This window comes from Canis aureus, chromosome 22, assembly GCF_053574225.1.
Source record: "Canis aureus isolate CA01 chromosome 22, VMU_Caureus_v.1.0, whole genome shotgun sequence".
Taxonomy (NCBI): Eukaryota; Metazoa; Chordata; class Mammalia; order Carnivora; family Canidae; genus Canis; species Canis aureus.
Genome location: NC_135632.1, coordinates 19,339,122 through 19,353,683, shown reverse-complemented (window position 1 = coordinate 19,353,683; position 14,562 = coordinate 19,339,122). Strand labels below are relative to the sequence as shown.

The window sequence follows — 14,562 nt, the reverse complement described above, 5'->3', positions numbered from 1 at the left end:
AGAAGATTCAAGAGCATGTTGGAACCCCATGAGCACAGGCAGAAGCTTGTTGCCCACAGGTAGTAAGGAAAAGATCATGAGTAGGCTGGAACACCAAGGGCAACTTGTTTGGAATTTCCAATCCCAAGAAAAGCCCATGCCCTCTTTTAAAGGGCTCACTCAATCAGGTCAGGTCCATACAAAATAGAGTTCCTTTTGATTAACTTAAAGTCAACTGATTAGGGCCTTTTTTTTTTTTTTTTAAGAGACAGAAAGGTTGCATGTGAATGGTGGTGGGGCAGGGGTGTGAGGCAGAGGTAACAGCAGAGTCTAATGCAGCCTCCAGCATAGAGCCAGATATGGGGCTTGATCTCAGGACTCTGAAATCATGAGTTGAGCCGAAAATGAGAGTTGGAGGCTTAACAAACTAAGCTACCCAGGTGCCTCGGATTAGGGACTTTTATCATATCTGCAAAATACCACCATAGCAACACCTGGATTAGTGTTTGATTAAATGACTAGGGAATGTCGTTCAGCTCAGCCAAGTTTATACATCAAAAAGCTATCACACAACAGCAGCCATTATAAAACGTGTCTGTTTCCTTTTCCTTTCTCCCTGTGCCAAAACACTGGAGGAGCTAGAGCCTAAAATAGGGAGATGAAGGAGGGATCCCAGAGGCAGATTGCATTGCCCTTGTGCAGATTCCAAAGGGAGGGAATGAGAGGAGTAAAATGGCAGACCACATCCTCTCTCTATCCATGTCCCTAGAGCTACAAATCTGGCCTGCGATAGGGAAGGGGAAAGCTTTGAATGGATAGAAGACAAAATTTTAACAATAGATAGCACATGAGAAGTTATGGGTTCTTTTTTTCTTTTTTAAGATTTTATTTTTTTGTTCATGAGAGACACAGAAAGAAGGCAGAGACATAGGGCAGAGGGAGAAGCAGAGGGAGCCCAATGGGAGACTGAGCCCAAGGCAGATGCTCAACTGCTGAGCCACCCAGGTGTCCTGAAAAGTTATGTATTCTAACAGAGATGTCAGCAAGACACTTGCTGACTAGCAGAAAGGAGATTTTAACATAGCAAATTTGGGTACAACCCCACTGAGTTGAGACAGCTAAATAATAAAATGATTAGATTATAAAATTAGGGGAACTACTGCAGATGTTAGACAAAGAAGAAAAAAAAAAGGCTATAGAGTGGCCAGGGAAAGCTTCTTTCTCAAGGGCAAAATTTGGACTGGCCCTTCTTAAAAGATGAGCAATGTTTAGAAAGTTGGAGTAGAGAAAACTAGTGAGAATAAAGACTTGGAGAAATGACATGTACGTGTGGGGAGTGACGTCAGGGAGGGCACTGGACTGATCACAGCCAAATATTAAGGAGCCAAATATTGAAAGGGGCTAGATGTGAGGCAAAGTCTGGAGAGCCAGGCACGAGAGCTGACATTCAGTGAGGTTGCCAGGAGGAAATCACTATAAATTCTTAAATTGGGAAAGCTTAAGGGAAGTTTTTGTTTTGTTTTGAATCTTTTGAAAACAGATTAAATAATAATATAGATAATATATCTATCTATATATTCCTATATAGGAATAATATATTATATTATAAATAATATATTAATTATAATTATATTATAATATATAATCATATATAATTATGTATATAATATGATTATATAATAATAATATTCCTATATTGGAATAATATAGACAGACTTTATGGCAGAAGGATTGGGGCTAGTTAGGATGCTGTTGCAATATTCTATATAGGAATTCACAATAAGAAAGGAAAAATCTGAGAAATATCCCAAAGACAAGAACAGTAAGACTGATGACCAAATGAAAATGTGACAGCAGAAAAGACAATTCAGAGTATTCCTTGGTTTCTAGCTTGGGGAACTAGAGAAATGAAGGTATTGCAAACATAAATGAGGAGGTTAGGGAAGGCAAATCTATTTGGGAGACCAAGACTATTTAATCTGGGATTATTGAAGCTGAAGTCAAATTTGATACAAATTGGAAGAAAAGAGTATCAATTAGCTTCATAGTAATATTCAGGAAGGACTGCAAGTAGGAGGTCCAGGCTAGGAAAATGAAGAACTTGAGGCACAGGCAGTGTTTTTTTAAATGGCTTTTTCCAACTGAAGATGGTGTCATTTAGCAGAGAAAAGAGTAAAGAGGAATGAAACAGTTGGCTACCCAGCTGGTGTCAAAGAACAAAATAGGATTTGATTTGTAGACCATGGTTTAAGATCCTAGAACTGGTGAGTTTTTGGCAAGGATGGGGGTATGTCATAAGGAGGAAAAAATAAAAAATAAAAAGGTTTACTCTTTTTTTTTTTTTTTAATGGGAGGAATCATTGGGAAGAAAGGAAATTGTTCTTAGAAAAAAAGAAAACACACAGGAAAGATAACTGAATGAACAAATACAAGTTTTGGAGACAGAATAACAGTGTAGAAGACACCTAGTGTTTTAAGAAAGGTCAAAGGTGAAAGGATGCTGGATTCTTGTTAACATTTACTGAGGTTCTTTATATGTATCATCTCATTTAATCCATACAACAAAGCTTTTTTCTCACTTAACAAAATGTCATGGACATCTTTCTGTGTCAATAAAGATTTGCATCGTCATTTTTAATGGATATATATAGCATAGTATTCCATTGTATGGAATTATGGTAAGCTGCAATGAACCCTTCTATTCATACATTTTTTCTACACTTTTTTGTATGCTCTTTTTCTTAGCAGATGAACACCTTGTTTTAGTTTGCAATTTAATTTTTTCAATATCGTGATTCAAAAATAAAAATACAAAAATGTACATAGTACAAATGTTTTCTTCCATTCTTGTTCCCTATTCCACCCTTACTTTGTATCTTTCCATAATTCCTTTATGTTATATAAGCATATACAAATACATATTATTTTTTCCTTTTTTAAACACATAAGTGATCATATCTTTAGGATAAAATCTCAAGTGATATTGCTGAATTAAAGGGTAATTTTAGTTAAAATCTTAATTTTTCTAATTTTGGTCTATCTATATACCTGAACATGTATGGTTTGGTATTATTGTACGGAGAGTCCAGAATAAATATTTAAAAGACTATACTTTGTGCAATAAAGCTAATTGTGATATTATACAGACTTTGGACTTCTTCATTTAAAATTCATAATATAAACAAAGGAACACAGTGAAAAGGAAAGTTCTTATCTAAGTTATTTACTTTTCTGTGTTTTTCTTATTGGATGAGTAGAGAAACATAGGAATGAAAAGATGGAAAAATATGAGTTGTTGGTGGTGTAAAGATAAGAAACAGAGCTGAATGAGATACAAAGAATAAGCTGAATGAGGGGCAGACAATTTCATTGGGCCTCCTACATCTGATAAGGCATATTGCTAGATCTCTTCTTACTCCTTTTTTTAAAACTACTATTACAACCTCTATGTGATTAGAATAGAAATTAAAACTAAATTTCAACTGAATGAATATGTACATTTGTCTCTTTTTTTTTTCTTAAATAGAATTGATTATCTGAAGAAATGGATACTTCTCCCTCCAAAAAATATCCAGTTAAAAAACGGGTGAAAATACATCCCAACACGGTGATGGTGAAATATACTTCTCATTATCCCCAGCCTGGGGATGATGGATATGAAGAAATCAATGAAGACTATGGAAATTTTATGGAAGAAAATCCAAAGAAAGGCCTGCTGAGTGAAATGAAAAGAAAAGGAAGAACTTTCTTTGGAACCATGGACACTCGACCTCCACCAACAGAAGACCCAATGACCAATGATATTGGACAATTCCAGAGCTTTGCAGAAAAAAATATTTTTCAATCCAGAAAAATGTGGATAGTGCTGTTTGGATCTGCTTTGGCTCATGGATGTGTAGCTCTTATCACTAGGCTTGTTTCTGATCGTTCTAAAGTTCCATCTTTAGAGTTGATTTTTATCCGTTCTGTCTTGCAGGTCTTATCTGTGTTAGTTGTGTGTTACTACCAGGAGGCCCCCTTTGGACCCAGTGGATACAGATTACGACTCTTCTTTTATGGTGTGTGCAATGTTATCTCTATCACTTGTGCTTATACATCATTTTCAATAGTTCCTCCCAGCAATGGGACCACTATGTGGAGAGCTACAACCACAGTTTTCAGTGCCATTTTGGCTTTTTTACTTGTAGATGAGAAAATGGCTTATGTTGACATGGCTACAGTTGTTTGCAGCATCTTAGGTGTTTGTCTTGTCATGATCCCCAACATTGTTGATGAAGACAATTCTTTATTAAATGCCTGGAAAGAAGCCTTTGGGTACACTATGACAGTGATGGCTGGACTGACCACTGCTCTTTCTATGATAGTGTACAGATCTATTAAAGAAAAGATCAGCATGTGGACTGCACTGTTTACCTTTGGTTGGACTGGGACAATCTGGGGAATATCTACTATGTTTGTTCTTCAAGAACCCATCATCCCATTAGATGGAGAAACCTGGAGCTATCTCATTGCCATATGCGTCTGTTCCACTGCTGCATTCTTAGGAGTTTACTATGCCTTGGACAAATTCCATCCAGCTTTGGTCAGCACAGTACAACACCTAGAGATTGTAGTAGCTATGGTCTTGCAGCTTCTAGTGTTACACATATTTCCGAGTGTCTATGATGTTTTTGGAGGGGTAATTATTATGATTAGTGTTTTTGTCCTTGCTGGTTATAAACTTTATTGGAGGAATTTAAGAAGGCAGGATTATCAGGAAATACTAGACTCTCCCATTAAATGAATGCTTGATTATTATCTTGTTAACATTTAGTTATTAATAGGTACACTGCCATTTTAATGTTTACCTATAAATGTCTTGTGTTGTATAATTGACAGAGTGCTATATAATATATAATTATGCAGATGTAGACATTTGTTCTACTCTAATATGTTAAAAAACAAATATTAAATATGTGAAACATGATGAAACTGTGTCTTTATTGTAAATAACAAAAGGTAATTGTGGTAGGAGAAATGTTAACTTTCATCACTAAAGAATATAATACTTGAGGAAATGACCTCTTTCAGATGGAACTCCTGTGGCCCTATACAAATGTTCATGCCCAGTGTTCTACAAATGTTTAATAAGAATTCTTCAATATTCAAAAATCTTCATTGGTGAAAAGTACATGATAAGGTGAAATGCTTAATACCTAGCCCTGTTTTGTCACCCACTTACATTAGAAACTAGAGGTGACTGGGTTGGGTAAGGGAGCTTGAGTTGAAGCAAGGAAGAGGGAACAAAGGAAAACAGCTGTTTTTTCAATGACTATAGTGGTTGTCCTACTTTCAAATAGGCAAGTGGTCTTTCCTTTGCTATGGCTACATTAGGTAATGTGTAGGAAATGGAAGTAGGGAGAAGACTGGATTCTTGACAGCTCTACTTGGTCTATGGCACGTTGTTCATGATGTTGGGAAACTTAATATTGGGGCAGGGTCTGTTTATCCTTAGTTTTACAGATCTTTTCCAAAACTGCCCTTGTTTATGATTTTGTAGCAAGTACACGTGTGAGCTATATAGTAAAGGTACTCCTTACCCCTGGCAAAAGACACTAACAGGAATCACAGTATAACAGAAAACTGATACAACATGGTAACTTGAAATTCTTTTCAAAAGGGCATAAAAACCAGTAAAACCATATAAAGTAGCATTGATTTGGATCTAATTTTGGCAATTTTTACTAGTTTAGTACCACAAATGTTGATTATGGTTATTAAGCTATTGTTGTTGTTATTGAGCTATTGTAGCTCCAAATTCAGTCTTCTATACTTTCTTCTGTGATGCTATGGTTCAGACCCCGCGAACTACATTTTTCCTATGCTGGCTGGTCTCCTACTACATTCTACCAAAAAAGGGCATTAGAGGGAGACTGGAAGACAGAGAAGGAGGGAAAGGATTTTGTCCTTTCCATTTTTTGCAGTTTCTGTCACTGTTACCCCAGCAATAAGCAACAATAGCCCTTTGGTCCAGCAGCAGTAACTGATACCAGCCTTGAGCTTCTTTTGGCAGTCCTCTATCCCCTAACCAGCCTCATCATGGCCCTCTCAGTAGGAGGACCAGCTAAACAGCATCCTTTCTGGGATCTGAGCCATAGCTCAGCTGGGTCATTCTTCTGAGCTTCTGAGACTTTATAGTCCAACCTTGACCTCTCTTTTTCACTTACCGTAACGGTGGTAGCTGCTCCATACAGTTACCACCTCTGGGCTACTACAGTGTTCCCTTTTTGCTTTTTTAGTCTATCAATACCCAATACTAGAATCTTTCTGTTGTAATATCTTGTGGTTTCTAGTTTCTGTCATCTTGACTAATATGTCTCTAAACCTTCCCCAAAAGAGCCCATAATCATTAGTAGGGTATCTGGGCTTTTGGGAAGAAGTTAATATTTAGATTTTCCAGGAATTACCAGACACTGGCTCTCAATTATCTAAATTGAGGAAATTATCCAAATTGAAACACAGAAAGCAAAATATTTGAAAAAAAAAAAAAATGAACAGAGTCTGGAATGACCTGTACTAGAGCAACCAAGAAGTCTAGCATAAGAGTAAATGTAGTCTCAGAGGAGGAAAGGAAAAGGGGCATAAAAAAATATTCGAAGAAATGTTGGCCAAAACATTTCTAAATTTGATAAAAGGAAACTACAATATCAATCAGCAATCCACAGATCCAGGGAAATAAGTGAACCCCAAGCAGCATAAATACAAAGAAAACCACACCTATAAACATAGTACAATTGCTGATAAAGAAAACTTTAAAAGCAGCAAGAAAAAACACATATGACATATAAGAAAACAGTAAGACTTAACAGCTAGCTTCTCATCAGAAACATTGGAAGCCAAAAAATTACAGAATGACATCTTAAAGTGCTGAAAAAACCCCTTGATGGCTTCTTACTGCCTATAGGATAAAGGATAAAGTCCTTAACTTCTATAAGCTGCTATTGCTTACATTTCTAATCATCATCTGCTCTAGCAATATTGTGTAATAAAACTTTTTAATTGTGTAATACTATTTTAAATGCAGGCCCCTCTATGTGGAAAACCTATCTCTTCTTTGCTTATTTGCCTGACTAGCCTGACCACACAACTCCCCCTGTAATTTACTATCCCCCTGTATATATCTATGTAGCTGTATTAACTATATTAACAATAAATATATTTAAATCTCATTTTCTGACACTGGATTGAGCTCTTTTCAGTTAAGATTGATCTTTAGACCTATTATAGTGCCTACCACAGAGTGGACTCAATAAATTTTTGTTGAATTAATTCCCATAAAGGCATAACAGTACTTAGTCCAGAAATTAAATTTAGTTACCACTGATTTTTATACTTCATAGTCAAGCTTGTGATTAGTTACTTCTTGTTGATTAGTAAGTAGGGCTTTTTTGTTGTTGCCCTGAACAGTTCTACCTGGCAGTGATGCTAAACCAGATCATTCTTTAATCATTTCTAACTATAAGCTATCAAGTTTCCTAGGAAAGATTGGAGGCTCATTTTCCCCATTTCATATCTTCCCAAATCCTTTCCTTTGGGATTAATGAAATGAGCTGCCTGCGTGTGTTTATCCCAGACAGATTAGCTATCCCTATTCAAAGCCCCATTTCCAGTCCATAGGTTGTAAGTTTTGGTCTAAATATTATTGTCACCTGATTCTGGCTAGTCTCTGGTCCACTCAGCACTAATTAGCAGGGTTTGAGCACTAATTAATTTGGTTTGAGTTCTATTAAAAGAAAGGAAGAAGAAGCCATGTGTTTATTTATGTTTGGAAGTTGGGGAGACAGGGTGTATAAAAGGAAGTCTCTGGGACAACTCCCACCCCATAAAAACATGTACTCCATTCCTTCTAAGTCACTATCCTACAATTTCATACATGACTTTTGCATACTACCCTTCTACCCAATGTTTTGTTTCATTGCTATTTCTTTTTTATCTTCAATTACTTCTCCTTTTCATATTTTTGAGCTTTTTTTTTTTTAAGATTTCCTGGTAAGAATGATGATGAGGAAACTTGAAGGAAAACTAAAAAGAAAAAAAAAATGTTTATTGGGAACTAAAAACCCATTTAAAAGAAAACTCCCTTATTTCTTCTATTGCATAAGTAGGTGGCACACAGTAGTCAAGAGAGCTAGATCAAAATCTTGTGAAGGGTCTGTTCAGACCATTGGTCCATTCAAAATACATACTCCCTTACAAAATAAAATTTAAACTTATGACTTCAGCATATTTTTCTGGGTTTATTTTCCCCACTTAAGGCAGTGGTATGGGCTACCTGATGGCAAGAACCACTTTCCCTGTCATATTCATATTAATACTCCCTAAACCATTACATGTTAAATATGTAAGTAGAATTGAACTGAGCCAGGTTTTGCTAACAGTTTGTTGTATGATTTTGGAGAAACCGTTTTCACCTCTGGACAATCATTTCTCCAGCTTAAAAAAAAAAAGGAATATAATAGCATCTCAATCAACAAACTTTATAAGATGTATCAACAAATAAAACTACTGTATTAGCTTGAGCTGCCAACAACAGAAATTTAATTTCTCCTGATAATGGAAGTTGCACCTCTGGACAATCATTTCTCCAGCTTAAAAAAAAAAAGGAATATAATAGCATCTCAAATCAACAAACTTTATAAGATGTATCAACAAATAAAACTACTGTATTAGCTTGAGCTACCAACAACAGAAATTTAATTTCTCCTGATAATGGAAGTTGAAGCCCCATATCAGCGTGCCAGCGTGGTCAATTACACGCGAGAGCTCTCTTCCAGGTTTCTCACTGTCCTTTAGGATTAGGGCCTCACTCTTACCTCAGCTGATCTTAAGTACCTCCTAAAGGCCGTATCTTCAAATACAGTCACATTAGGGGTCAGAGCTTCAGCACATGAATTTTGGGAGGGGACAAACTCAGTTCATAGCAGTTCATGATAAAATATGCAAAGGTATTTAGACCCTTAGAGTAAATCTGAAGTTCACTTACATTATTCGCTTTGGATGCTAATAATGGGATGCAGACATAGGGTAGCTGTGGCCCAGAGTTTCGTGGTTTACTTGGCCAGTTAACTTGAAGCCAGGAGGGGGTCCTAGGTGATTTGTGCTTGACCTTGTGATCCCAAATAATGGCAACCAAACCACATTCATCAGCACTGAAATGAATAATATCGAAGTTAAAAGCAAAAAAAGTGTGAATCCTTGGGACTTCCAGTCAGGGTCAGGGTTAGAGAAGGGAAAGGATGATTGATGTATTAACGCCTTAAAACGATATTTACTAAACACCTATTATGTAGTAGGTAGTGGGGGAAAAATAATACTGACATGGTTCCTGACTTGAGGAATTTACCATCTAGGTAGGGGTGCGTACAAACTCAACAGCTCGTTTGGGAAAAACACCTCCGCTCCAGGAAAGGGATCTAACTCAGCAGGCTTTCCTGACGAGGGGACGCCTAAGGGGAGCGGAGCCACAGACATGGTTCAGAAGAAGGAGGCAGGTCGGGGTAAGGGGCTGTGGTACTAGCGCGGGGAGAACCCACTCCTTGATGACCCGGCAGGTGGCTGGGGCTGGGCCGCTAAGAACGCGGGCGGGCACACTTGGCACCGCAGGTCATTGTCCTCCTCACAGCACGGCTAACGCAGCCGAGACTGGAAGCTCTCCACGCACCCAGGCACTTGGAAGGCCCCCAGGCTCAGCTTATTCCGGGCTGTGGCTCAAATTAACCACACATCTTACATTTTTTCTCTCAGGTTCCCATTTCCAGGCCTTTTGGTTTGTTTTTCGTTTTCTCCCCGTCCGTAAAAACCTTTCGTTGGCAAGAACCTCTTCGAGTGCAGAAACCAGGAGGAAGCTCCCAGAACAGCTGGGGCTGAACCAGGGAGGCGGCAATGTCTGCCGTGGAGTCTCTACCGTGCGCTGGGGAGGAAGGCCCAAAGTAACCGGCTAGAGCTGCCGGAGACAGAAACCACCACAGCGAGGGTCAGGCCAGGCGCTTCCCAGCCTCTCGCTCGCTCTCCGCAAACCGCCTCAGCTTGCTCCACGCCCAGCCCAGCCCAGCGCTTGATTGACAGGCGGGCCCGCCCAATCCGAGCGCGGCGCAGACAGCTCTCGCTTCAGGGATAGGAGGGCAGGGAGCAAGGGAACCAATCGGATTGTGCCGGGAGGGGGTTTCCTGCCCGCGCGGGTCCGCCCACGGCCTCCCGGCCAGTCGGCGTCGGAGCCCCGCCCGCCCGCCGCGCGCGTCCCGCCCCTCTCCTGAGAGCTACGCGGCGGCGGAGCGGAGGCCTCGTGCCGTAACGGCCATCGCGGCGGCCGCGGCGGTCTCCCTGTCCCCTCCTCAGGTGAGCTGGGGCCGCACGGGCCCGGCAGAGGGAAGGTGGGACGCTCCTGCCGGGAGGCAGACGCACAGCCAGCCTTCCGTCTCCCCGTGCGTCCACACAGCCTGCTACTGGCTGCGTCGCTTCTTCCTCTTCTCTGGTGAAGTTAGCCCCCCGGGCGCCGTCTGCCGGCCCAGAGCTGAGCCGGAGGGGGCGGGGAGGCCGCTCGGCCGGGCCTGGGCGTTTGCATCGTGGCTCCGCGCGACCCTCTGGCCGGTGCCCCGGGCGGCGCAGCCCCAGGCCTCGCTCTGGCCGGCAGCTCCTGCCGGGCTGGGAGGTCGAGTGCGCGGCGCTCGAGCCCCCCTGCTTTTCCTCCCTAAAAAAGTCCTGTCGCCTGTTGTGGCGTAATCCGAGGCCGGGAAGGTAGGGACGTGGTAGAGGAGGGAAGGGGTGCGCTCACTTCCAGCTCTGCTGGAGGGGAGGGAGCCGCAACCGGTGCTGAGGGTGGACATCCTTGGGATGTGCCCTGTGCCCCTCCCCCCACCCCCCAGCAGTTTCTCTCATTCTCGGGAAATCTGGGTTATTTTAATCGTAGGGACCTGCTGTAGTGTTTCGTACGTTTGCTTGTTGCTTTGGCTGTGAGCTTTTGACTTAAGTAGAATATATCTGGTAAAAAAAAAAAAAATCTCAATAGTTGGTTTTGTGACTTTTTTTTTTAGGTGTTTCCATAAAAAGTTAAATTTGCCTTTCGAAGCTCGGGAAGCTGGATTTTGTTTAGGGCTGAGAACTGGAACATCATAGGCGCTCAGTTAAGGTCGAACGGATGAGCTGGTCACCTAAAAATAATTCTACCCGTTAGATTTGGTAAGGAAACAGGAGTTAGGGAAGAATGAAGTTGAGAATTTTTCGAATCCTGTCAGATTGGTGAGCAAAGAAGCTCGGTGTCTGGTCAAAACGGGTAAACGTTGCAAGAGGTATTCATTTTTTAAAAGTCTTACTTTGGTAGATTTATGAAAAACCAGCCTTACAATTTACTAAGCACCTGGAGAGCACTATTCCTAAAATCTCAATCTTCAGCGAGGTCACAAAGTAAATGAGGGAAATTATCCAAGAAGAAAAGGTTTTGTTTGTTTGAGAACTGTCAGTTAATATTCGGTTCTTAAATAGGCTCTCTTCCACAATTTGATAGTATCTCAAGAAATATGCATTGGTTGGTTGATAGTAAGTTTCATTCCATCTTGATCATAGACTCTGGAATTTTCTTTTTTGGGAAAATTGTGATCTGGAGAAATTAGCTATAATATCTGCAGACATTCGCAGAGTGCTCAAGACTCAGCTGTGTTTGTTCACATATTAAACTTTAAATTGTTCGCTTTATTTTTCTACACATTATCTTTTAGTCCGGATTTTACTAGTGCTTTCAGGTCCATGTAAATAACATTAAAAGCATACACAGAATGTTTTGTTAGATACTGAATGGTACTTTCTGGGTTTTTTTTTTTCTTTTGGACCTTTGAGAATTTTCTTGCCAAAAAGCTCAAGGTAGATTTAATGTGATTATTGTAATAAATCACTTGTCAGGAAGACTTTAATAAATAGAGTATACAGTCCATTTTTTTACATCATAGTGTCATCGTTCAATAACTTTTACTATTTACTTACCTTCATAATATGGAAAAATCAAATATTTTCTACATCAGAAGACTAAATGATTAGTTATTTAGTCGATGAGTAAAATTGGAGGAAATTCATGAAATCACTAAGCATTTGAGAAATTCTTAATAAATACTTGAGTGTGCTGTTTTAGGAAGACAACTGATATTTATTTATTTAAAAAGTTTGTTTAGAGAGAGCGCTGGCCTGCACACATGGATGAGAGAGAGGGAGGGGTATAGGGAGAGGGGGAAAAGAGAAAATCTCAAGCAGATTCCCTACTGAGCACAGAGCAAGATTGGGGCTGGATCTCATGACCCTGAGTTCTTTTTTTTTTCCTTAAATGACCCTGAGTTCTTGACCTGAGCTGAAACCAAGAGTGGTCACTCAATTGAGCCAGGGCACCTAAGGAAGACAGCTGATATTTAAAGATTATTTAATTAAAGCAATAATTCTATCTGGATGATCCTCATTTTACTGATTCCATACGCTGACTTTGTTTTAGTAGTATTACGCTTGCAGGTACCCAGACACAAACCTTGATTTCTGTCTTTGACATCCTTTATCCACAAAGCATTGGCTAATTTTTGTCAGCAAGTTTTTGGAAATTTTTTTGAGATACTTTTCCACTAGATTGTAATTGTATTTTCTGCCTACCTTTTCTCCCTACTTAGTATGTCCTGCCTTCCGTCTTCATCTTAAAATCACATTTCCCCATCTGCCTCACTGTGAAACCAGCGGTAGCACCCTGTTATCTACAAAATATACTTCAGAATTCCTACTCTTCTAATATTCTGCTCAAAACTTTTTTTCTTATGACCGCACTATTTCTCTATGGGAGCTGTCCATTCTAAACCAATCTCTCATTCTTATTTAGACTTTGTGTTTTTCTACGTATGCATCTGTTGAGAATTTGATTGCCTCTTGGTAGGTAGCCTGCCTATTCATTAAAAGAAATCTCCTCGCACACACAAACCCTCTCCCTGCCCCAAATTACCAAAGTAGCAAATGAAGTCATTTTATCGAGGTTTCATTTTTGGTCCTGAATTCAGTGCAGCCTTCCAGATCTTTCTGTTTTGTGTATTGTTGCTTTCCTTTGAACCCATAGCCCTTACTGTTTCATCATTCCTTTGGTTTTTTTAAGCTTATGTGGGCTTGTGTCATTATATTATGGAACAATGCTGTGGGAACATTGGAATTACAACTTTTCGTTTTATAGGTAAGGAAAATGAAATCCATATAGAATAACTACTCTGAAATTCACACATCTAATGATAGTGGGCAGACCTGGAATTCACACCTTGATTTTCTAACTCAAGGTCTGTGTATTCTTTAAAAAACTTTTTTTAATGTGTATTTCTTAGGAAGCTATACTACTTTTCATCTCTTGGAACGCAGTTTTGTATTGTTTGGTTCACAATACTTTGCATTTTTGTGTCTATGCCTTCTATAGATTCAAAACTTCTATGTAAGGGCAGTGGGATCTTCATGACTTGGATTGTTTAAATCATTAAAACTGATTTAAAGATTTAAAGTCTTTTTCTATGGTTGTTAGATGCATTAAAAAAACATTTACAAAAATAATATTGTCATCTCTATAGTTGAGACTGATTCATTAAAAAGTAAATGGAAAAAAAAGTAAATGGATCTCTTAGAATTTTTACTACTGGAGTTTTAGTTTGTTTGAATCTCTTGATTTAAAGAGTGAATATTTGGGTGCTTTCAAAGTAGATGGGAAAATTGCAGTGGTTTGGAGGAAACTGGTAGGGTTTATCACATAACTAAATTTAATCATCTAGCTAAATGTTCTTTTTCTCTTTTAAGTTCTTAGAACAGCAACACTTTTTTACATTTTGCTACTTTGTCCTCTTGTTCATCTGTCAGAAACCCGATTATTGAGCAATCTGTTTGTTGAGCAAAATATTCTGAAAACATTTGTTCCATTTCAGGAGTCAGAGAGCTTTTATATATTTGCTCTTGACATTTTTTTTCTTAACTCTTAAGTTTCTGTTACTAGCAGCAGCATAGGGTTGCCTCCCCCCTCCCCCTTTTCTGTAGCAAGAGTTGGCTATGTAGGTATCAGGTGAAATATTTCTGGAAGGAATGTTTTACTCTTTTGGCTTTAAACAGATTGGAAGCTCTTTTTTTTTTTTTTTTTTTTTGTTGTTTATAATGACTTGGTTTTTGTTTAAATAAATCTAAAATAAACTGGAAACACTTTTTTTTGAAATTGTATTTAAGTACTGCTGAAATGGACATAAGTATGGTATGAATAATTTCTGCTTTTGTTGAAACCGACCAATTGAATAAAGCAGTGAGAATAGGTTTTTAAAAAACAGATGCATCTGAAAAGCTTTTTTGTTGTTGTTTTTTTAAGACTCAGCCTTCCAAAAATTTCAGTATGTACTTATATCGTGTTGTATTTAGATCAACATAGATAATTGATATAACAAAGAATTTAATATGCCCATATTTTTTGAGCATTCCAGCAAAACAAAAATTTATATTTACTACAAAAACATTCTATTAATTAAACAAGACATTGGAGATTTTTCCTTAGAAATTCTTGATTGCTTCCGG

The 14,562-nt window shown here is 38.9% G+C and overlaps 3 protein-coding genes across 30 annotated transcripts in view; 2 read left to right on the top strand and 1 right to left on the bottom strand.

Moving 5' to 3' along the window:
* Positions 1 to 7,187, top strand: part of SLC35G2 (solute carrier family 35 member G2) — a 43,446-nt gene extending 36,259 nt beyond the window's left edge. For all 4 annotated transcript variants that reach the window (XM_077865028.1, XM_077865029.1, XM_077865030.1 and 1 more), the window contains exon 2: positions 3,506 to 7,187. In XM_077865028.1, coding sequence (XP_077721154.1) covers positions 3,524 to 4,762 — 1,239 coding nt within the window. In that variant the 5' untranslated portion in view covers positions 3,506 to 3,523 and the 3' untranslated portion in view covers positions 4,763 to 7,187. The remainder of the gene's footprint in view (positions 1 to 3,505) is intronic.
* Positions 1 to 10,105, bottom strand: part of LOC144293845 (uncharacterized) — a 115,138-nt gene extending 105,033 nt beyond the window's left edge. For 4 of the 23 annotated variants that reach the window (XR_013361170.1, XR_013361169.1, XR_013361174.1 and 1 more), the window contains exons 1-2: positions 9,749 to 10,090; positions 9,002 to 9,167 (exon numbers count right to left, since the gene is read on the bottom strand). The gene's annotated coding sequence lies outside the window, so the exon portion shown is untranslated. Of the gene's footprint in view, positions 1 to 3,830; positions 8,041 to 8,528; positions 8,607 to 8,997; positions 9,168 to 9,748 lie in introns of those variants that run through there. The other 19 variants (XR_013361158.1, XR_013361166.1, XR_013361164.1 and 16 more) reach the window with 11 other exon arrangements.
* Positions 10,106 to 10,207: 102 nt separating this feature from the next.
* The window catches only part of NCK1 (NCK adaptor protein 1), a 76,278-nt gene continuing 71,923 nt past the window's right edge, over positions 10,208 to 14,562 (top strand). Inside the window, exons 1-2 of one of the 3 annotated variants that reach the window (XM_077865034.1) lie at positions 10,249 to 10,353; positions 11,049 to 11,193. The gene's annotated coding sequence lies outside the window, so the exon portion shown is untranslated. Of the gene's footprint in view, positions 10,354 to 10,727; positions 10,753 to 11,048; positions 11,194 to 14,562 lie in introns of those variants that run through there. The other 2 variants (XM_077865033.1, XM_077865037.1) reach the window with 2 other exon arrangements.